Genomic DNA, 22,997 nt, shown 5'->3' on the forward strand with positions numbered 1-22,997 from the left:
TGTATGTACTGTAGATGACAGTCAAACTTGTCCTTTTTTTTGTTCATTTTCCATCCCTGGTAATCAGTCTTGTCACCCTGGGGCTTTGATGGGCTCTTAAGGGAATTGCTCTCAGCTCTTACATGTTCTGGCCTTTGATAAATGTCTTGTTCCACTATGTCTCTGACCCACCCACCTCTATCACCCCCCCCCCCCCCCCCCCCTCACACTCTCTTTTAGATGACAGAACCTATCACTTTCAGGCCGAGGACGACCCAGAATGTCAGATGTAAGTATGTATTCCTTCCTTTGTGTGTGTGTGTGTGTGTGTAGGTCATGTGAGTGTGTCCTGTTGATCCCCCATACGTCTTTCCACACACAACCCACACGTTTCCATCACGTTTGGGTTGTGTGTGTGTGTGTGTGTGGGGGGAAAGGTGTGTCCTGTTTCTCCCCATACCTCTTCTCACAGTTAACACATCCATTTTCCACCCTCTAGTCTAACCCAATGTTGACCCTGCCCTCACCCCATCCTCACACACACACACACACACACTAACTTCCCCTCCCCCTGTGTGTGTTTTCAGATGGATCTCTGTGCTGCAGAACAGCAAGGAGGAAGCGCTGAATAACGCCTTTAAGGGGGACCAGCACGTTGGAGAGAACAACATAGTCCAGGAACTGACCAAGGCCATCCTGGGAGAGGTCAAGAGGATGACCGGCAACGACATCTGCTGTGACTGCGGCGCTCCCAGTGAGTGACCGGGCATCACATCCATGTTAATACATACACACGCTTGACACAACACACACACACACAATACCACCTATGTATAGTTCATCATACAGCCTTTATGAATGCACACAGTGAATGAAGGAGCCATGAACTGTTTTACTTTATTGTGCTAGACGTCACTTATTAATGTACGGGTTATTCATAGAGATGGTTAAAGTGTTATATGAGTGTAATGAACCACTCCATGTGGTCACTTGACACCGACATTGTAGGGACTGAGGAATGCCCATGGGACAGTTATGTAGGTTTGACTGCAGCCTGTCATTAACCTGTATCAGAAATAGCTCTTCCCCACTAAGCACTTCCCCACTAAGCACACGCAGGTAGTTCCTGTTAAGGACACTGTTACCTACTTACCTGTTACCTCTCTTCTTCTTTTTCTCTCTTCCCTCGCTTGCCCCTCTCTCTCTCGCTTGCCCCTCTCTCTCTCGCTTGCCCCTCTCTCTCTCTCGCTGCTCTCCCCTCGCTTGCCCCTCTCTCTCTTGCCCCTCTCTCTCTTGCTGCTCTCCCCTCGCTTGCCCCTCTCTCTCTCTCGCTGCTCTCCCCTCGCTTGCCCCTCTCTATCTTGCTGCTCTCCCCTCGCTTGCCCCTCTCTCTCTCTCGCTGCTCTCCCCTCGCTGTGCCTCTCTCTCTCTCGCTTCTCTCCCTCGCTTGCCCCTCTCTCTCGCTGCTCTCCCTCGCTTGCCCCTCTCTCTCTCGCTGCTCTCCCTCGCTTGCCCTCTCTCTCTCTCTCGCTGCTCTCCCCTCGCTTGCCCCTCTCTCTCTCTCTCTCGCTGCTCTCCCCTCACTTGCCTCTCTCTCTCTCGCTGCTCTCCCCTCGCTTGCCTCTCTCTCTCGCTGCTCTCCCCTCGCTTGCCTCTCTCTCTCTCTCTCTGCTCTCCCCCTCGCTTGCCCCTCTCTCTCTCTCTCTCTGCTCTCCCCTCGCTTGCCCCTCTCCCTCTCTCTCTCGCTGCTCTCCCCTCGCTTGCCCCTCTCTCTCTCTCTCTCGCTGCTCTCCCCTCGCTTGCCCCTCTCTCTCTCTCTCGCTGCTCTCCCCTCGCTTGCCTCTCTCTCTCTCTCTCGCTGCTCTCCCCTCGCTTGCCCCTCTCTCTCTCTCTCTCTCGCTGCTCTCTCCCTCGCTTGCCCCTCTCTCCCTCGCTTGCCCCTCTCTCCCTCGCTTGCCCCTCTCTCCCTCGCTTGCCCCTCTCTCCCCTCGCTTGCCCCTCTCTCCCCTCGCTTGCCCCTCTCTCTCTCTCGCTGCTCTCCCCTCGCTTGCCCCTCTCTCTCTCTCGCTGCTCTCCCCTCGCTTGCCCCTCTCTCTCTCTCGCTGCTCTCCCCTCGCTTGCCCCTCTCTCTCTCTCGCTGCTCTCCCTCGCTTGCCCCTCTCTCTCTCGCTGCTCTCCCCTCGCTTGCCGCTCTCTCTCGCTGCTCTCCCCTCGCTTGCCCTCTCTCTCTCTCGCTGCTCTCCCTCGCTTGCCCCTCTCTCTCTCTCGCTGCTCTCCCTCGCTTGCCCCTCTCTCTCTCGCTGCTCTCCCCTCGCTTGCTCCTCTCTCTCTCTCGCTGCTCTCCCTCGCTTGCTCCTCTCTCTCTCTCGCTGCTCTCCCCTCGCTTGCCTCTCTCTCGCTGCTCTCCCCTCGCTTGCCTCTCTCTCGCTGCTCTCCCCTCGCTTGCCTCTCTCTCGCTGCTCTCCCCTCGCTTGCCTCTCTCTCGCTGCTCTCCCCTCGCTTGCCTCTCTCTCGCTGCTCTCCCCTCTCCTGCTCTCTCGCTCGCCTGCTCCCCTCGCTCGCCCCTCTCTCTCTCTCTCTCTCGCTGCTCGCCCCTCGCTTGCCCCTCTCTCTCGCTGCTCGCCCCTCGCTTGCCCCCCCTCTCTCTCGCTCTCGCTGCTCTCCCCTCGCTTGCCCCTCGCTCTCTCTCCCCTCGCTCTCTCTTCCTGCTCGCCCCTCGCTTGCCCCTCTCCTCTCTTGCTCATTTTTTCTCCTCTCTCGTTCGCTCGCTCCTCTCGCTCGCTCCTCTCTCTCGCTCTTCTCGCTGCTCGCTCGCTCTCCATCCTCTCCTCTCGCTCTCTGGCTCTCCCTCCCTCTCCTACTCTCTCTCTCTCCCTTCTTCCCAGACCCTACCTGGCTCTCCACTAACCTGGGCATCCTGACCTGTATTGAGTGTTCTGGGATCCACAGGGAGCTGGGAGTCCATTACTCTAGGATCCAGTCCCTCACACTGGATGTACTCAGCACCTCTGAACTCTTGGTAAGAAGCAATTTTGTGCTAGAACGCTCAGCACACATCAGCTAGTTTCACATTATGGTGATGTGGCTCTGGGAGGTTAGGCACAGTCATGTTGGAAAGTACACAGGTGGCAGGCACATCCACTTAGGTTAGTTAGCAAAACCTTGGGAAACACTGGCTCTCCCAGTGCATTTCCATTCTTGCTGTTCTAATGGGAGAATCTCCGTAGCATGTCCTTGATTCCTCGCGTCATCTCTCCTCCTTTTCAAACCCCATTGGATGAGAAGGTCAGAAGTCCCTTCTGGAAATCGAATTGAGTTTTTCCCAATGTGAAAACACATCCACAGTGCAGCTGATGATTTACTGCTGGTGGGAGAGTACCAAGTATACCAACGCCCATGTCCTGATTCTACTGAACTCTCCACCCTCTGCTGCGCTCCATTGGGATTAGATACAGTACAGTATTACAGAAGCTTGGAGCTGCTTCCACTTTGCATATTTCACATTTCATCTGGCTTTCTAATATCAATTTGGTGCAATTTATTGGCCGTAAATCATTTGGGGCTGAAATGTTTTTGCCGCTAATTCGAGATGATTGCCCTTGTTAAGATGCCAGGGGGTGTAATCATTAGCCAAACATTTGCAAAAAAACAAACATTCGTTTTGCAACTAAAACGAGAGTTTCTGTTGGACAAATTCTGGTAGGTCCCACTTCATTCCGTTTGTTTCCGTTTCGGAAACGTTTTGCAACAGAATCGGTGGAACGAATACGCCCCGGTCTTTCACATTATTTGGCCACAAGGAGATGGGTGGAACGTGTGCAGAGCGCACACACACACACACACACACCATTTTGATTTGAAGCGTTTGCTGAAGTAGCAGAGCAGAATAAATGGAGTATGAGATGAATGTGTACAGTGTAAACTGTACTGTAGCACCCTCAGATAGGAGGCTCATTTGCACTTGTATGGACTGTCGCTCTGGTAAGCTCTTACCTGTTTGTGTGTTACCATGAAGCTGGCCAAGAACGTGGGGAATGCAGGCTTTAACGACATCATGGAGGCGTGTCTATCTGCGGAAGATGTGGTCAAACCCAACCCTGCCAGTGACATGTAAGTTCTCTCCCCCCCCCCCCCCCCCCCCTTTCTATCCCACTAGTTATCTTGCTTTTTCCTCTGGCTCTTTCCTCACACGCAAACACTCTATCCTCTCCTTTCATCAGTCTCCCTGTCCCTTTCTCTACCTTCTCAGGTTCCCATTACAGTAGCCCCCTACCCAGACCCCCCCCCCCCAGGGGCTGTAAGGAGGTGACCTAAATGGCACCCTATTCCCTAATATAGTGGCCTACTTTTGACCAGGACCCCTAAGGCTCTGGTCACAATTAGGACAGTATGTAGGGAATATGGTACCATTCAGGAAGCAGGCTTAGAGCGGTTGGGCCCGTGACCTTCCAGTTACCTATTGGCAACATGTCACCACAGACACTCATACCCATTCATTATGGATGGAGCAATAAGGAAGGCATCACTAACTGAACACAGTTTTATTCATTAAGCTTAAGAGAATTCAATGCATTCTGTTGTTGTTGGCACATGACTCGGTGTACAACCCAAGTAAAATTGAGCACACACCTAAGAAACCTAATGCATCCCTCTAGTTGAATTAAACGTTTTAGATTAAGCTCTAAGCTCATTTACGGCTGTAAGTATCAGATGCATGTATTGACACACTTAGACTGTGTTGACACAGGCGGCCCAATTATGATCTTTTTTTCTCCAGTTATTGGCAAAAGAGCTGATCTGAATGGTTAGAATTGGGCTGCCTGTGTTAACACAGCCCTAAAGGGATCGTTCATAAATGCATCTTTGGGTCAAATTCCCCTCACCTTGAGTTGTCTGAAGGCCCCTCACCTTGAGTTGTCTGAAGGCCCCTCACCTTGAGTTGTCTGAAGGCCCCTCACCTTGAGTTGTCTGAAGGCCCATGGTTACAGAATCTACAATAATACAGTATTTACCTCAGGCTACGAGTTAGCATATTAGCATCGTCAGAATTCATGACTGTTAACAGCCGAACCGATGTTAGCACTGCAACTTCCTCAAACACTTCAAAGGTAGCCTCGGTACTCGTGAATTTTTATTACATTTTTTATTTCACCTTTATTTAACCAACTACCGAACTTAGTTTGAAGTGTTTTCGGCTTGCAGAGCAGCTTTTCTAGCGTCGGTTTGGCTGCTTACAGTCATTCATTTGGAATTGTAGGCAAAAGTAAATAATGGATTCTGGGCCTTCAGACACAACTAAACGTCATTCGACCCAAATATACCTTCTGGCTGAACTATCCCTTTTTATGTCTGTGGCCTTTCTCCTTCTGGTGCAGGCAAGCCCGTAAGGACTTCATCACAGCTAAGTACACCGAGAAGCGTTTCGCCAGGAGGAAGTGTCCAGACGGGGTGTCCAAGCTGCACACCCTGTGTGACGCGGTCAAGGCCCGGGACATCTTCTCTCTGATCCAGGTGTACGCTGAGGGAGTTGACCTGATGGAGCCCATCCCCCTGGCCAACGGACATGTGAGTCTACATGTCCACACCAATAACCCCTGTCACACGAGCGTGCTGACCCCAGGCATACCGTGCTGGTACAGATATTTTTTATCCACATTGTCCTTTCCAGGTCATCACTCAACAGCTCGGCTTGGCTCTGCTTGGCTCAGTAGTGTGAATTGAGAGGTGGGGTGGTTTTTACATTGGGAACACGACTGTGCGTCAACATTTGATCTGTCCAGGTGCTCTCAACTGCCACAGCTGTAGTGGAATTCAAATGGCAGTGTTTTGGTTCATTCTCTTTGCTGGGCTGTGAAAAACAACTGCTCCTGGGAGTGTAAATGCTTTTGTATAATAGATCAACCATCACTACAAACACCTGGCTCACATTCAGGGCTGTTACTGCTTTTACTGCCTGTAGCAAAGCAGACTGCTGAAAGGGAGCATATGCACAGATTTTCATCAAAGTCCCAGTGTTTCTCGGTGTCAGCCGCTCCATTTTGGCTCTGCTATGTCTTTGTGTCCCCCGAGGTCTCACCACGGCCATTTTGGATCTGATGTGTCTTTGTGTCCCCGAGGTCTCACCACGGCCATTTTGGATCTGATGTGTCTTTGTGTCCCCGAGGTCTCACCACGGCCATTTTGGATCTGATATGTCTTTGTGTCCCCCGAGGTCTCACCACGGCCATTTTGGCTCTGCTGTGTGTGTGTGTGTGTGTGTGGTTGCAGGAACAAGGAGAGACGGCCCTTCACCTAGCGGTCAGACTAGTGGACAGGACCTCGCTCCATATCGTCGACTTCCTCACTCAAAACAGGTAAGGGAATTAAAGTAAACGTCAATGAGCTTTTTGTAGAAACACGACCCGTCATAAATGTCATGAGAACGACTCAGCAGATGTCAAGAACAGTCACAACGGCGTATGACGACTGACTTTAACACGGTCGTCACACAAAACTACTCGGTTATTGTTTGTTTTTTTGTTCAGAACAAGTGCTGGAATAATGCTGTTGAGTGACCGTTGTCCTGTCTTTATGGTTCTCCTTCCAACTCTCCCTGACTGCCTTCCCCCCCCCGTCTGTTCTCCCCCACAGTGTGAACCTGGACAAGCAGACAACCAAAGGCAGCACGGCCCTCCACTACTGCTGCCTGACTGACAACATGGAGTGTTTGAAACTGCTGCTGCGGGGCAAGGCATCCATAGACATTGGTAAGAGAACATTACATCTCTCTTCTACTGGGAAGGACTGGTTTGGAAACGGCACGGATACAAAATGCTAGTGTAGACTTTGTTTATTGTTGCCGAGTGTAGTGCAGGAAAAGGATTCCTGTCGACCATTAACCTGATTTTATGTTTTAATTCATAGCTATAGAAATGATAACTAATAGACTGCCAAACAGAATTATTAAGACACACACACACCCATAGAAGCACATGAACGTGCCTTGTTTTGGTCAGGCCCAGTTCCCAGAGGCCCTTGGCTTGCCAAGAGACCCTACTTTGTCACAACAGCTCAAACGCTCTGCTTCAGTCTGGCTCCATACAAACCAGGCCCACGATAAGAACGAGATGATGGTGAGAGAGAGAGAGAGAGACACAGACTATTTAGTGTGGGAATCCTGCCAATGTTCTCTCTCCAGCAACGGAGTTGACAAAGGAACAGGGGGCCCATGGTCTGTGGACCGGCGTGTGTCTTTATGTGCCCGAGGAACCTCCTTGTTTCACACACTATCTAGTTTACAGAGACGGGGAGGTGTTGTTACAAACCCGGCTGTTGACAAACATGGCGAAGCAGTGGGCGCCCTGGCAGCCTATAGAGGCATGCTAGCGTTGTGTTGAAAGGCTGTTGAGTTGGGTGTAGATATCTTCCTAATTCATGCTGTCGTAGCCCAGAGAGGTGATAATTGTGTCTCGGGTTACTTGTCAGTGCTCATCTATGAGGTGTTGATCTCGAGTGGTGGAGGACACAGGGTATAATTTAGTGACTGGATGAAGATGTCTTCCTGTAGCGAATGAGTCTGGGGAGACGCCGCTGGACATCGCTAAGAGACTGAAGCACCTGCAGTGTGAGGAGCTGGTGAGTGGTGTGTGTGTGTGGTGAGTTCGTGGTGTGTGTGTGTGGTGAGTTCGTGGTGTGTGTGTGTGGTGAGTTCGTGGTGTGTGTGTGTGGTGAGTTCGTGGTGTGTGTGTGTGGTGAGTTCGTGGTGTGTGTGTGTGGTGAGTTCGTGGTGTGTGTGTGTGGTGAGTTCGTGGTGTGTGTGTGTGGTGAGTTCGTGGTGTGTGTGTGTGGTGAGTTCGTGGTGTGTGTGTGTGTGGTGAGTTCGTGTGGTGAGTTCTGGTGTGTGTGTGTGTGTGTGTGTGTGTGTGTGTGTGGTGTGTGTGTGGTGAGTTCGTGGTGTGTGTGTGGTGAGTTTGTGGTGTGTGTGGTGAGTTTGTGGTGTGTGTGTGGTGAGTTTGTGGTGTGTGTGTGGTGAGTTTGTGGTGTGTGTGTGGTGAGTTCGTGGTGTGTGTGTGGTGAGTTCGTGGTGTGTGTGTGGTGAGTTCGTGGTGTGTGTGTGTGTGTGGTGAGTTCGTGGTGTGTGTGGTGAGTTCGTTGTGTGTGTGTGTGTGTGGTGAGTTCGTGGTGTGTGTGTGTGGTGAGTTCGTTGTGTGTGTGTGTGGTGAGTTCGTGGTGTGTGTGTGTGTGTGAGTTCGTGGTGTGTGTGGTGAGTTCGTGGTGTGTGTGTGTGGTGAGTTCGTTGTGTGTGTGTGTGTGGTGAGTTCGTTGTGTGTGTGTGTGTGGTGAGTTCGTGGTGTGTGTGTGTGTGGTGAGTTCGTGGTGTGTGTGTGTGAGTTCGTGGTGTGTGTGTGTGGTGAGTTCGTGGTGTGTGTGTGTGGTGAGTTCGTGGTGTGTGTGTGTGTGGTGAGTTCGTGGTGAGTTCGTGGTGTGTGTGTGTGTGTGTGGTGAGTTCGTGGTGTGTGTGTGGGTGAGTTCGTGGTGTGTGTGTGTGTGTGTGAGTCGTGTGTGTGTGTGTGTGGTGAGTTCGTGGTGTGTGTGTGTGAGTTCTGGTGTGTGTGTGTGTGTGGTGAGTTCGTGGTGAGTCTGTGGTGTGTGTGTGTGTGTGTGTGTGTGTGTGGTGAGTTCGTGGTGTGTGTGTGTGGTGAGTGAGTGTGTGTGTGTGTGTGTGTGTGTGTGTGAGTTCGTTGTGTGTGTGTGTGTGTGGTGAGTTCGTGGTGTGTGTGTGAGTTCGTGGTGTGTGTGTGTGTGTGTGTGTGTGTGGTGAGTTCGTGGTGTGTGTGTGTGGTGAGTTCGTGTGTGTGTGTGTGGTGAGTTCGTGTGTGTGTGTGTGTGGTGAGTTCGTGGTGTGTGTGTGTGTGGTGAGTTGTGTGTGTGTGGTGAGTTCGTGGTGTGTGTGGTGAGTTCGTGGTGGTGTGTGTGGTGAGTTCGTGGTGTGTGTGTGTGAGTTCGTGGTGTGTGTGGTGAGTTCGTGGTGTGTGTGGTGAGTTCGTGGTGTGTGTGTGGTGAGTTCGTGGTGTGTGTGGTGAGTTCTGTGGTGTGTGTGGTGAGTTCGTGGTGTGTGTGGTGAGTTTGTGGTGTGTGTGTGTGTGTGTGTGTGTGTGTGTGTGGTGAGTTTGTGGTGTGTGTGTGTGGTGAGTTCGTTGTGTGTGTGTGTGTGTGGTGAGTTCGTGGTGTGTGTGTGTGTGTGGTGAGTTCGTGGTGTGTGTGTGTGTGTGTGGTGAGTTCGTGGTGTGTGTGTGTGTGTGTGTGAGTTCGTGGTGTGTGTGTGTGTGGTGAGTTCGTGGTGTGTGCGTGCGTGTGTGGTGAGTTCGTGGTGTGTGCGTGTGTGGTGAGTTCGTGGTGTGTCCGTGCATCTTTAGCAAGACAGAGTGACTCCTCATCTCCATGCTTTATTTGAGCCATTAATCACTGTCAGTGTGTGTGTGTGTAGCTGAACACGGCGTTGGCGGGGAAGTTCAACGTCCACGTGCACGTAGAGTACGAGTGGCGTCTGCACCATGAAGACATGGACGAGAGTGACGAGGACCTGGATGAGAAGGTGAGGGTGAGGACTCACTTCAGATTATACACACACACACACACACACACACACACACACCATGATCTCACCACACACACACACACACACACACACACACCATGATCTCACCACACACACACACACACACCATGATCTCACCACACACACAAAAGTACATATGTGCATACATAACGCACATTGATGACCTTTCTATAACCTTTTGACCCCTGTCCTCCCTCAGCCCAGCCCCCACCGGCGAGAGGAACGCCCGGTCAGCTGCTACACCCCTGGCTCCAACTCCCAGCGCCAGCCCAGCCCTGCTTCGTTGGCACGCGACGCTGCCAGCCTGGCCAAGGACAAGCAGCGTGGTGGGTACATGCCCAACCTGGTCAACAACGAGACCTACGGCACCATCCTCGACGCCAGCCCCCCCGTGCCCGGGGGGCTCACCCCCACCTCTGCTCCCCCTCTTCCCCCACGGAACATAGGTGCTTTGTCTTTCTCTTTTGATGTGATAGCAAGGTGGGTGCTGCATGTATAGAGAGCCACATTCGTCTGGCGAAACGTTCCAAATTCTATGAACAAGTTCAGTTTGTTCAGGGAATCCGTGTGAATGCTATTTGAGCACTGATTTTATTTATTTTTTCCCAAAAAAATGCTCCTGATTTTGAAGTTGATAAACGTGATCCACATCAAATGACCCCCGGCATCGAGCCCATTTCAACCCAGCTTCACCTCATCCTCCTCGTAGTTTTTGGAGAATTATATTTATAATACATGCCCAATGGGTTCAGTTCAAATAGAGGGAAATCTCAATTTGGCCTCGTCTCTGTCATAGAGTGTAGATGGCCTTCTCTAATTAGTGCATGGCCCCATGGTGACTTGTGTGGCGCTCTGACCTATTTGAAGGGCAGAGAGGACTCTGGGTAGGGAGCATGGGCAGTTACATTGGCGGCGACAGAGTGAGCTAGTGAGTTACTTTTTCCAAAAAGTTCTCAGTCTGTGCTCCATAGTCCATGATGAGAGGCAGACTGAAAATAACCCAACATATCACTGGAAATCAATTTGAACTCAATAGAAAATAGTCCAAACACGTTCAATTCCTGAATTGAATTTTGCATCCGACTGCTCACATTCCACCGTGCTGAACAATTTGATTCAACTCGCTCACTTCGAAGCACGTGTTGTCTTTACTTACGTGGGCCCGTTGTCCCACAAAGAGCCATCTGCAGCTCCTCTCCAGCAAACTTGACTTTGGGCAGTCTTATCTATTTAATTCCAGGAGTAGCCTTATCTTTCTGTGTTCTACTTTGGTGTCAAGTCTCAATCGATCAATGAAAAATGTATTTTTACAAAGCCCTTTTTAACAGCGGCGGTTATGGAGATGTGCTTTACAGCCATAAACCCCAAAGATGCATGTCTCCGGGTGCCAAAGCATATCTTCTCTCCCACTCCTCCCTCCCCAGTCCAGTCATCAGGGTCCTCTGGGTGGAAGCCTGGCTCTATAGACCTGGGGGTCCGACAGAGGTCCTCCTCAGACCCTCCCAATATCCACCCCCCCGTACCCCCCATGAGGGTCACCTCAACCACAGGTAGGCACCTCTCCTCCAGGCCTTGTTGTCTGAACACATCATAATAATTACCACAATCAGTATCGTAAAATAGCAAAATAATCCTGGTAAATGATTGTACATAGCGTTATTGTCGATAGGTCATGTTACAGTATATATAAGGCACGTGCAGTATGTTTACAACATGATGTACAAAGACGACGCTGAGGAGAAAAGCACCCAGTTTACATGAAGAGAATGAGATGGGTAACTTGCATAGAGATCGAAAGAGGACTCGTCTTTGTATCTGTGCCATTATGACGTCTGTGAACAGCATAGACTGCGCCATTGAGGCCATCTCCATTTTTGTCTATCTAGAGCCCTCTTTCAACCTCTATCTCTCTCTGCCCCCCCCCCAGGTCTTGCTCCTCCGCCTGTGGCCAAGACAGTGAGTATGATGGAGGCGATGAACCAGCAGTCAAAACCGGGGACCGGACAGGGCCACAACAGAGCCCCAACACCTAAGTCGCCTTCTGGGTAAGCGCGCGCGTGCATACACATACATACACACACATACATACACACACATACATACACACACACACACACACACACACACACACACACACACACACACAAACACACATTGGACACACACACACATGTTGGGGGGGGACACACCCTGCCTGAGGCAGCATGTTTTACTTTGATGAACACAAAGCAAGTTTGCCTTTGGAAAATAGCGTGTAGGGTTTCTGGTTTACCACTTCATTAACTTCCAAGCTGAGCTCTCCTAAAAGACAAACAGCTTTACACTATTCATCCACATGGCTCTACTCAACCTCCCACGGGTTGTGTGGCTGTTGGAAGGGAAATGCACTGTGGGGTAAATGTGTGTGTGTGTGTGTTGATTTGAAGCATGTCCTAAACAGCAGCTGACTACGAGGTTATGTGTGTGGTTTTTTAGCAACGACAAAAGCTTCAGTAAAGGACCGACTCGAACTGGGTCCATCGAAAGACCAGGTGGGTGTAAAAAAATCAAAACTTTACTCTGCGTCTGTAAATAACCTGTAAAAGCACGTCGCATAGTCAGATAAAAGTGCTGCGACTGGGCCGGGATGTGTTGTCTGTGGGTCTGTGTGTTGTATGTGTTGGATGTGTTGTCTGTGGGTCTGTGTGTTGTATGTGTTGGATGTGTTGTCTGTGGGTCTGTGTGTTGTATGTGTTGGATGTGTTGTCTGTGGGTCTGTGTGTTGTATGTGTTGGATGTGTTGTCTGTGGGTCTGTGTGTTGTATGTGTTGGATGTGTTGTCTGTGGGTCTGTGTGTTGTATGTGTTGGATGTGTTGTCTGTGGGTCTGTGTGTTGTATGTGTTGGATGTGTTGTCTGTGGGTCGGCTGCAGACAATCTGGTTGTGTGATTTTTGTCTGTGTGGAACAGTTTGTGTATTCACAACGACGTCGTCGAATCCTCTTCCTCCTCCAGCTAAAGAAGTGCCGGGATATCCCCACAACTCAGTAGGTCAATCGCTGCCTCCCGCCCCCATGCCTAGGAAGACCTATCCGGTGAGTTCCCCTCCACCTACCGTTGACCTTTTTTTAAATATGATCGTTTGCCCTGTTGTGGATTGTGATTGGACAGCCATGGACTATACAGAGGCACTTATTGGACTGATCTCGTCGTTGTTTTTCAGTTGGTCTTATTGTCCCGTGGACTCTGAGTATCAATGGCGCCAACAGTGTTTCCTCCTTCCTGTAACGCTAAGTAGGAGGGGAAACCTTGAAGTGTGCACTCTTTCTTGACAGATGGGGAAACCTCTCATATCTCTGTCCCTAGCTCAGTGCTAGCAATCTGTGTCATACGGACTCACCATGTGAACCACTGACAGATCAGCGATAGCCTGTGGTGAGAACATGCGATGCACAACTCCCCCCTGCCTGACAGTTACTCTGTCCTGTGTCATTTGTCTGCTATGCAACCCTCCAGCGGTCAATGTGGAAGTGGGCGTCGACAATTCCAAAGGAGTGACAGACGGTTGAGATACTTCAGTTAAACAAACCGCATCTGTCTGCAGAACGGTCAAGTACACCTGCCTGTCTGCGTAGAAATAGAATGACTAGAAAGGGAAGCCCCTGAGACCGTGGCAATTTGACAGTGCACTCTCAACATGGCCACCGTTACGGGAGGTTGACTTGACTGTGAATGTTGGTTCTAGTAATTGTATTGCTATGCCCGTCTGGCCGTCTCTCTTCAGAAGCAGAGGCCCAAGCGGGTGAAGGCCATCTACAACTGTATGGCGGACAATGCAGACGAGCTGACCTTCTCTGAGGGGGAGGTGATCGTGGTGGATGGGGAGGAGGACCAGGAGTGGTGGGTGAGTGTCAACTCTAGATTAGGCTACTATTTTGTGTGTTGGATGTGTGAAAAGTGGGGTGTGTGTGTGTTTCTCTCCATTCACACGCAGTGAGAGCAGTCCGGCCCAGTTCTAGTCCAAATCGGGCCTATTCCAGAGAGAGTCCACTGAGCATGTGCCAGAAATCTTGGTGGGCTCAGCAGCACAAAGCAGTGACCTCATTCTAGCCGTCCTTCTTTCTCTCCCGCCCCCGCCTGCCTTCCTTCCTCTGCTGAGTCCGTTGTCTGAATACAGACCAGCTGCAACTTGTTTTTCCAAAAGCCACCTCTGTAAACATGACCGTATTTAGTCACTTATTCTCCATGGGACTTTGTGTTATAGATGCCTTCCGCTCTCTTTTTCTGACTTCAATGACATTTTGTTTGTGTCCGCGCCTGAGTTGATGACAACTGAAGCAGAATTTAAAAGGTGTTCTGCTGATGACTCTAAAGGGGGATAGTAATCCAAAAGTAACTGTACAAATAATCAGATAATGTTACTGAGTTTGTAATCTAAAAGTTATGTTACTGATTACAATTTTGGGGAGTTTACTAGTAACTGTAACGGATTCCATTAGAAAGTAACCTACCCAACCCTGCCATAATCCATAGTGCCTTCGGAAAGTATTCAGACCCCTTGACTTTTTCCACATTTTGTTAGGTAACAGCCTTATTCTAAAATGTATTATTGTTTTTTTTTCTCTCATCAATCTACACACATTACCCCATAATGACAAAGCAAAAATAGGTTTTTAGAAATGTATAAAAAATTTAAAACTGAAATATCACATTTGCATAAGTATTCAGATTCTTCTTGGGTATGACGCTACAAGCTTGACACACCTGTATTTGGGGAGTTTCGATCTGGGTCAAGTCTGGGCCACTCAAGGACATTTAGAGACTTGTCCCGAAGCCACTCATGCGTTATCTTGTGTGCTTAGAGTCGTTGTCCTGTTGGAAGGTAAAACCTTCGCCCCCCAGTCTGCACTCTGGAACAGGTTTTCGTCAAGGATCTTTCCTGTACTTTGCTCCGTTCTGACTAGTCTCCCAGTCCCTGCCACAGAAAAACATCCCCAAGGCATAATGTTGCCACCACCATGCTTCACCGTAGGGATGGTGCCAGGTTTTCTCCAGACATGACACTTGGCACTCTTGGCAACTGTTACAGACCTATATCTATCCTACCCTGCCTTTCTAAAGTCTTTAAATGCCAAGTTAACAAACAGATCACCTACCATTTCGAATCCCACCGTACCTTCTCCGCTATGCAATCTGGTTTCCGAGCTGGCCGTGGGTGCATTTCAGCCACGCTCAAAGTCCTAAACGATATCATAACCACCATTGATAAAAGACAGTACTGTGCAGCCGTCTTCATCGACCTGGCCAAGGCTTTCGACTCTGTCAATCACTGCATTCTTATCGGCAGACTCGACAGCCTTGGTTTTTCAAATGACTGCTTCGCCTGGTTCACCAACTACTTCTCAGAGTTCAGTGTGTCAAATCTGAGGGCCTGTTGTCCAGACTTCTGTCAGTCTCTATGGGGGTACCACAGGGTTCAATTCTCGGGCCGACTCTTTTCTCTGTATACATCAATGATGTCACGCTTGCAGCTGGGGATTCTCTGATCCACCTCTACGCAGGCGACACCATTCTGTATACTTCTGACCCATCTTTGGACACTGTGTTAACAACCCTCCAGACGAGCTTCAATGCCATACAACACTCCTTCTGTGGCCTCCAACTGCGACCGATCGCTGCCCGCACCCGCCTGTCTAGCGTCACTACTCTGGACGGTTCTGACACAGAATATGTGGACAACTACATTTACATTTACATTTAAGTCATTTAGCAGACGCTCTTATCCAGAGCGACTTACAAATTGGTGCGTTCACCTTAAGACATCCAGTGGAACAGCCACTTTACAATAGTGCATCTAAATCTTTTAAGGGGGGTGAGAAGGATTACTTTATCCTATCCTAGGTATTCCTGAAAGAGGTGGGGTTTCAGGTGTCTCCGGAAGGTGGTGATTGACTCCGCTGTCCTGGCGTCGTGAGGGAGTTTGTTCCACCATTGGGGGGCCAGAGCAGCGAACAGTTTTGACTGGGCTGCGCAGGAACTGTACTTCCTCAGTGGTAGGGAGGCGAGCAGGCCAGAGGTGGATGAACGCAGTGCCCTTGTTTGGGTGTAGGGCCTGATCAGAGCCTGGAGGTACTGAGGTGCCGTTCCCTCACAGCTCCGTAGGCAAGCACCATGGTCTTGTAGCGGATGCGAGCTTCAACTGGAAGCCAGTGGAGAGAGCGGAGGAGCGGGGTGACGTGAGAGAACTTGGGAAGGTTGAACACCAGACGGGCTGCGGCGTTCTGGATGAGTTGTAGGGGTTTAATGGCACAGGCAGGGAGCCCAGCCAACAGCGAGTTGCAGTAATCCAGACGGGAGATGACAAGTGCCTGGATTAGGACCTGCGCTGCTTCCTGTGTGAGGCAGGGTCGTACTCTGCGGATGTTGTAGAGCATGAACCTACAAGAACGGGCCACCGCCTTGATGTTAGTTGAGAACGACAGGGTGTTGTCCAGGATCACGCCAAGGTTCTTAGCGCTCTGGGAGGAGGACACAATGGAGTTGTCAACCGTGATGGCGAGACCTTCCCCGGGAGGAAGAGCAGCTCCGTCTTGCCGAGGTTCAGCTTGAGGTGGTGATCCGTCATCCACACTGATATGTCTGCCAGACATGCAGAGATGCGATTCGCCACCTGGTCATCAGAAGGGGGAAAGGAGAAGATTAATTGTGTGTCGTCTGCATAGCAATGATAGGAGAGACCATGTGAGGTTATGACAGAGCCAAGTGACTTGGTGTATAGCGAGAATAGGAGAGGGCCTAGAACAGAGCCCTGGGGGACGCCAGTGGTGAGAGCGCGTGGTGAGGAGACAGATTCTCGCCACGCCACCTGGTAGGAGCGACCTGTCAGGTAGGACGCAATCCAAGCGTGGGCCGCGCCGGAGATGCCCAACTCGGAGAGGGTGGAGAGGAGGATCTGATGGTTCACAGTATCGAAGGCAGCCGATAGGTCTAGAAGGATGAGAGCAGAGGAGAGAGAGTTAGCTTTAGCAGTGCGGAGGGCCTCCGTGATACAGAGAAGAGCAGTCTCAGTTGAATGACTAGTCTTGAAACCTGACTGATTTGGATCAAGAAGGTCATTCTGAGAGAGATAGCGGGAGAGCTGGCCAAGGACGGCACGTTCAAGAGTTTTTGAGAGAAATGAAAGAAGGGATACTGGTCTGTAGTTGTTGACATCGGAGGGATCGAGTGTAGGTTTTTTCAGAAGGGGTGCAACTCTCGCTCTCTTGAAGACAGAAGGGACGTAGCCAGCGGTCAGGGATGAGTTGATGAGCGAGGTGAGGTAAGGGAGAAGTCTCCGGAAATGGTCTGGAGAAGAGATGAGGGAATAGGGTCAAGCGGGCAGGTTGTTGGGCGGCCGGCCGTCACAAGACGCGAGATTTCATCTGGAGAGAGAGGGGAGAAAGAGGTCAGAGCACAGGGTAGGGCAGTGTGAGCAGAACCAGCGGTGTCGTTTGACTTAGCAAACGAGGATCGGATGTCGTCGACCTTCTTTTCAAAATGGTTGACGAAGTCATCTGCAGAGAGGGAGGAGGGGGGGAGGAGGATTCAGGAGGGAGGAGAAGGTGGCAAAGAGCTTCCTAGAGTTAGAGGCAGATGCTTGGAATTTAGAGTGGTAGAAAGTGGCTTTAGCAGCAGAGACAGAAGAGGAAAATGTAGAGAGGAGGGAGTGAAAGGATGCCAGGTCCGCAGGGAGGCGAGTTTTCCTCCATTTCCGCTCGGCTGCCCGGAGCCCTGTTCTGTGAGCTCGCAATGAGTCGTCGAGTCACGGAGCAGGAGGGGAGGACCGAGCCGGCCTGGAGGATAGGGGACATAGAGAATCAAGGGATGCAGAAAGGGAGGAGAGGAGGGTTGAGGAGGCAGAATCAGGAGATAGGTTGGAGAAGGTTTGAGCAGAGGGAAGAGATGATAGGATGGAAGAGGAGAGAGAGCGGGGAGAGAGAGCGAAGATTGGGACGGCGCGATACCATCCGAGTAGGGGGCAGTGTGGGAAGTGTTGGATGAGAGCAAGAGGGAAAAGGATACAAGGTAGTGGTCGGAGACTTGGAGGGGAGTTGCAGTGAGGTTAGTGGAAGAACAGCATCTAGTAAAGATGAGGTCGAGCGTATTGCCTGCCTTGTGAGTAGAGGGGGAAGGTGAGAGGGTGAGGTCAAAAGAGGAGAGGAGTGGAAAGAAGGAGGCAGAGAGGAATGAGTCAAAGGTAGACGTGGGGAGGTTAAAGTCGCCCAGAACTGTGAGAGGTGAGCCGTCCTCAGGAAAGGAGCTTATCAAGGCATCAAGCTCATTGATGAACTCTCCGAGGGAACCTGGAGGGCGATAAATGATAAGGACGTTAAGCTTGAAAGGGCTGGTAACTGTGACAGCATGGAATTCAAAGGAGGCGATAGACAGATGGGTAAGGGGAGAAAGAGAGAATGACCACTTGGGAGAGATGAGGATCCCGGTGCCACCACCCCGCTGACCAGAAGCTCTCGGGGTGTGCGAGAACACGTGGGCGGACGAAGAGAGAGCAGTAGGAGTAGCAGTGTTATCTGTGGTGATCCATGTTTCCGTCAGTGCCAAGAAGTCGAGGGACTGGAGGGAGGCATAGGCTGAGATGAACTCTGCCTTGTTGGCCGCAGATCGGCAGTTCCAGAGGCTACCGGAGACTCTACTCAGCAAATTGGGTGTAGTCTATCACAGTGCCATCCGTTGTGTCTCCAAAGCCCCATATACTACCCACCACTGCGACCTGTATGCTCTCGTTGGCTGGCCCTCGCTTTATATTCGTCGCCAAACCCACTGGCTCTAGGTCATCTAAGTCTTTGCTCGGTAAAGCCCCGCCTTATCTCAGCTCACTGGTCACCATAGCCAATGACTGGAACAAATTGCAAAAATCACTGAAGCTGGAGACTTATCTCCCTCACTAACTTTAGGCATCAGCTGTCAGAGCACATGTAAATAGCCTATCTGTAAATAGCCCACCCAACTACCTCATCCCCATGTTATTTATTGTTTTTGCTCCTTTGCACAGTATCTGGGGTACACGCACAGCGTTGAGATTGCCTGCAATGACAACATGCTCAGTCCGATGATGCTGTGATACACCGCCCCAGACCATGACGGACCCTCCACCTCCAAATCGATCCCGCTCCAGAGTCCAGGCCTCGGTGTAACGCTCATTCCTTCGGCAATAAACGTGAATCTGACCATCACCCCTGGTGAGACAAAACCGCGACTCGTCAGTGAAGAGCACTTTTTGCCAGTCCTGTCTGGTCCAGCGACGGTGGGTTTGTGCCTATAGGCGACGTTGTTGCCGGTGATGTCTGGTGAGGACCTGCCTTACAACAGGCTTACAAACCCTCATGCCAGCCTCTCTCCGCCGATTGCAGACAGTCTGAGCACTGATTGAGGTGTGATGTTCGGACGTGCAGGTGTTGTTACACATGGTCTGCCACTGCGAGGACGATCAGCTGTCCGTCCTGTCTCCCTGTAGCGCTGTCTTGGGCGTCTCACAGTACGGACATTGCAATTTATTGCCCTGCCCACATCTGCAGTCCTCATGCCTCCCTGCAGCATGCCTAATGCACGTTCACGCAGATGAGCAGGGATCCTGGGCATCTTTCATTTGGTGTTTTTCAGAGTCAGTAGAAAGGCCTCTTTAGTGTCCCAAGTTTTCATAACTGTGACCTCAATTGCCTACCGTCTGTAAGCTGTTAGTGTCTTAATGACCGTTCCACAGGTGCATGTTCATTAATTGTTTATGGTTCATTGAACAAACATGGGAAACATTATTTAAACCCTTTACAATGAAGATCTGAGAAGTTATTTGGATTTTTACGAATTATCTTTGAAAGACAGGGTCCTGAAAAAGGGATGATTTTTTGTTGTTGTTGCTGAGTGTAGAAACATCTCAAGGATGATCCATGTTAACAGGATGCACCTGAGCTCAATGTCAAGTCTCATAGCAAAGAGTCTGAATACTTATGTAAATAAGTATTTTTTAAATACATTTTTAATAAATTTGCTAACATTTCTACAAAACTGTATTCACTTTGTCATTATAGTGTGTTGTGTGTATTTAATTCATTTTTATTTGATCTATTTTAGAATAAGGCTGTAACGTAACAAAACGTGGAATAAGTCGAGGTCTGAATACTTTCAGAAGGCACTATATTGCAAAAAGTGTACGTGTTTTGTCCCAAATATCATTGTTACGTTGTGCCTCTCTTCTGTTCTCTCCCAGCTGGGCCACATCGAAGGAGAACCTATGAGGAGGGGGGCTTTCCCCGTCACATTTGTACACTTCATCATGGACTGAAGGTCAAAGGTCACCAGAGGTCAACACAGGACCTGGAATGGAAACCATGGAAATGCCCTCCACCTCCCCACGGCAAAATTATCTTTGTCATCGGCAAAGCTTGTGCCTGCACCGACACTAAAGAAGAGTGAAGTGTCGCTGCCCAATGCTTTGGCTATACAGTCTGTTGCCATGACAACAGATAACCCTTTACTCCAGGAATGTCATGTGATGTCATATCACTCTTTTTAGGCCAAGCCTGCAAAGGCTCGTGGGGAAACTGTGTTTTGACTTCTGACACCATCTGACATTAAAAAAAAACGATGATTGTAGTAGATAACCTCTTGCAATAAAATGCACTTTCTGCTTATTTATCCTGGTCGCAACATTTAGAGGATTATTGACAAAATGAAGGTTCTGTTAATAACTATTTCACTCTGTTGTCTTCGGTTTTGTGAATTGTACAGAAAGTTCTTCAAGGACAGCTGACAGGGACAGTAACGTGTATCTTTAGGATTTCTTTCACTTATTGTTAATGTGAATACAGTCTATATGCTTACATTCCATCTCCTTGCATGGTTAAAGGGTGAACAATGGCTAAACGCTTAACTGCTTAATAGGCAAAGGCATGTAAACTTTATAGCACTCACAATGTGGGAAGCAGACTCAGTGGTGGTGGTGCCTGGAGAAGTGGGTATACTATAATTTGGCAAAAATAAATCCCAAAGGCCTGCTTGGGGAAGGAAAGGCGCCTGTGTGAAAAACTCTATGACAAAAAATGATGAATCCCATGTTGGTCTTTAACAGTTCAGGAAACCCAACCTGTACTGTGCTAGTAGTCTGATAGTAGGACTACTATTGAAACAAATAAATGAGGCGGTCAACTGAGTCAGAAATATTCAGTCAAACAAATTCTCTGCAAGTCTCACTTTTTAATAGAACATCCAATTTAGTTGTTTTTCTAAGTCCACAACAGGTGCATGTCCAAATGCATGAATGGACATGCACCTAGTTTACATTAAATTGAGTTTTTTTGGGGAAAGCCTTTCCATCTAGGCTACAAGAAGGTGATTAGGCCTATGATTAGCTTTGCTATATTTTTTCCTGTTCCTTAATTATTAAACGTCCAGGTTTCAAACGTCATATTATTATTATATTATTATTATCATGTCTTACATTCTTCAAAGTAGCCTATAGTTAAAATCCCACCACATAAACATGGTCATTATTTTATAAAGAAATCCTCATATTCCACACTCCTGTTCTATTGGTTTTTAAATCCGCTTTCTTTCATTGTTTATCAGGCAAAGGCATTATCGTCGTCATATTAGCAACCCGTAATAATTGTTGCATCTTAAGATCTCCCCATCTTTCAAAATGTCTCCGTCTATGAAGCCGCTCGCATGTGCAGTGCACATTTTTAGAACTGCGTTTCCCTGCAAATTGCGTTTTGGAACATTTGCGTGTAACCCGACCGCCCACCTGCACATTACTGCGCTTAAAATGTGAAGAAATAATAGTTAATCAACGTTTTAAGCTAAACATTCTGATCGGATCCATCAGCCTTATGGATAGGGCGTATACCTTCCACCACACTAGCCTACTTTGATATACATCGTGGGATTAAGAAGTTGAGGATATGCAATGCCCACAAAAGTGGGTGTAAGGCTGTGTATACCCGCCACCACACCACTCGTTAAACTTAATTCAAAATGGTGCTAACCCAGTAATATGCTAGGAGTCCTCCCCTATGGGTCATCCACTGTCCCCATTTCTAGACAGCCCTTAGTAACAACAGGGGGTTGCCAGGGGTATATTTAGGCCTGTATTTAACTGGGAGAACCCAGGCTCACTATCCTACTGTGTGCGCTGACCTGCATGCATATCAGCTTGAAACAATAGTTACTTACAGCACATCTCCATGGCCTACAGTGTGGTGCCAGATTTACTGCATTAGCCCATCTGACACCTTTTACTCTGTTTATAAAATGCCTCATTGTTGCACTTCTTACCCTTTTTGCTATAATATCAATATCAGTGAAATGGATGTTGTCAACTATCTTCGCTGCATAGATCACACTTTTAGTTGTGAACCACCATCTTTCTGTGGCTCTGGTCAAAAGTAGTGCACTATTTAGGGAATATGATGCCATTTGGGACATGGACATAGTGAGAGCTCTGCAGAGGGGTTATGCACCTCATGGGGCAAGTGCTCCTGTCCTGTGGCTTTTTTTTATCTGTAGTGGACAGCAGGCTACCAAATGGCACATGCACATAGTTGTCATTGTACTAAAAATAACTTGTCCTTTGAGGTGACATTGTAAGGGGGATGGCAATACCAAATTACACACTTGAAAAGGACAATGCAACTACTTTTACTCACACTTACACACACACCTACCATAGTATTCAATCTGATTCATAGTGCTCAGCCTAGAATTCTACCATAGTCCACAACTTGATTACTAGCTGGGACCAGCATTAGTTACAGACCACCATTGTTTTATATATACTAGGTCCCATACTGAAGAGTGTTTTAAAATGTAATCTTCTTACAAAGCATTTGACATAATGTCTGACTTGTTGCAGAGCAACTCTTCTCTATACATGTTTGATGTTTTATCTTAAACGGGACATACAGTACTCTCAATTGTGAATGAACTACGATACATGCGACGCCTCTTGTCGTTGTCTGCCGCACCATGTTAACTCACTGGAAATAGGATGGTTCATCTGTAAATGTACATAGATTCTGTTGATATTTAAATGTATAAAATAAGAGTTCATGACCTTGGCAGTAACTGTCTTTGAATGCACTGTGGTGACGTGCTGTTTTCCAGCTGGTGTTCAGTGTGTAGTCTAGTAGTGTACACACAAACCAAGGCTGAGAAGCTATTCCATTCACACTCATTGACTCGAACCTATTGTGCAAAATAAATGGGGAAATTGAAACTGGAATAATAAAATGGAATAATTCCCAGTGTTTTCTTCTCTTGCATTTATCAGTGTATTATTGCTTTTCAAAGTGGTTTAACAGTGTGTAAATGCTGTGATTTTAAGAGTACCTGACTACTAGATTTGTAACTTCCTGGGCAGTACACTAAATATAATAATGCAACAAGAGCTC

At 48.9% G+C, this 22,997-nt stretch overlaps 1 protein-coding gene across 6 annotated transcripts in view; it reads left to right on the top strand.

The window, feature by feature from the left end:
* Nucleotides 1-22,850, top strand: part of asap2a (ArfGAP with SH3 domain, ankyrin repeat and PH domain 2a) — a 100,322-nt gene extending 77,472 nt beyond the window's left edge. For 2 of the 6 annotated variants that reach the window (XM_029675062.2, XM_065025633.1), the window contains 14 exons: nucleotides 220-268; nucleotides 567-733; nucleotides 2,865-2,998; nucleotides 3,995-4,089; nucleotides 5,355-5,544; nucleotides 6,247-6,332; nucleotides 6,610-6,725; nucleotides 7,526-7,593; nucleotides 9,446-9,559; nucleotides 9,777-10,023; nucleotides 11,002-11,127; nucleotides 11,505-11,622; nucleotides 12,053-12,108; nucleotides 12,571-13,432. In XM_029675062.2, the coding sequence (XP_029530922.2) occupies nucleotides 220-268; nucleotides 567-733; nucleotides 2,865-2,998; nucleotides 3,995-4,089; nucleotides 5,355-5,544; nucleotides 6,247-6,332; nucleotides 6,610-6,725; nucleotides 7,526-7,593; nucleotides 9,446-9,559; nucleotides 9,777-10,023; nucleotides 11,002-11,127; nucleotides 11,505-11,622; nucleotides 12,053-12,108; nucleotides 12,571-12,887 (1,883 nt within the window). In that variant the 3' untranslated portion in view covers nucleotides 12,888-13,432. Of the gene's footprint in view, nucleotides 1-219; nucleotides 269-566; nucleotides 734-2,864; nucleotides 2,999-3,994; nucleotides 4,090-5,354; nucleotides 5,545-6,246; nucleotides 6,333-6,609; nucleotides 6,726-7,525; nucleotides 7,594-9,445; nucleotides 9,560-9,776; nucleotides 10,024-11,001; nucleotides 11,128-11,504; nucleotides 11,623-12,052; nucleotides 12,109-12,570; nucleotides 13,460-19,816 lie in introns of those variants that run through there. The other 4 variants (XM_065025631.1, XM_065025630.1, XM_065025632.1 and 1 more) reach the window with 4 other exon arrangements.
* Nucleotides 22,851-22,997: the final 147 nt, after the last annotated feature.

The sequence above is a fragment of the Oncorhynchus nerka genome, linkage group LG12 (assembly GCF_034236695.1).
Source record: "Oncorhynchus nerka isolate Pitt River linkage group LG12, Oner_Uvic_2.0, whole genome shotgun sequence".
Taxonomy (NCBI): Eukaryota; Metazoa; Chordata; class Actinopteri; order Salmoniformes; family Salmonidae; genus Oncorhynchus; species Oncorhynchus nerka.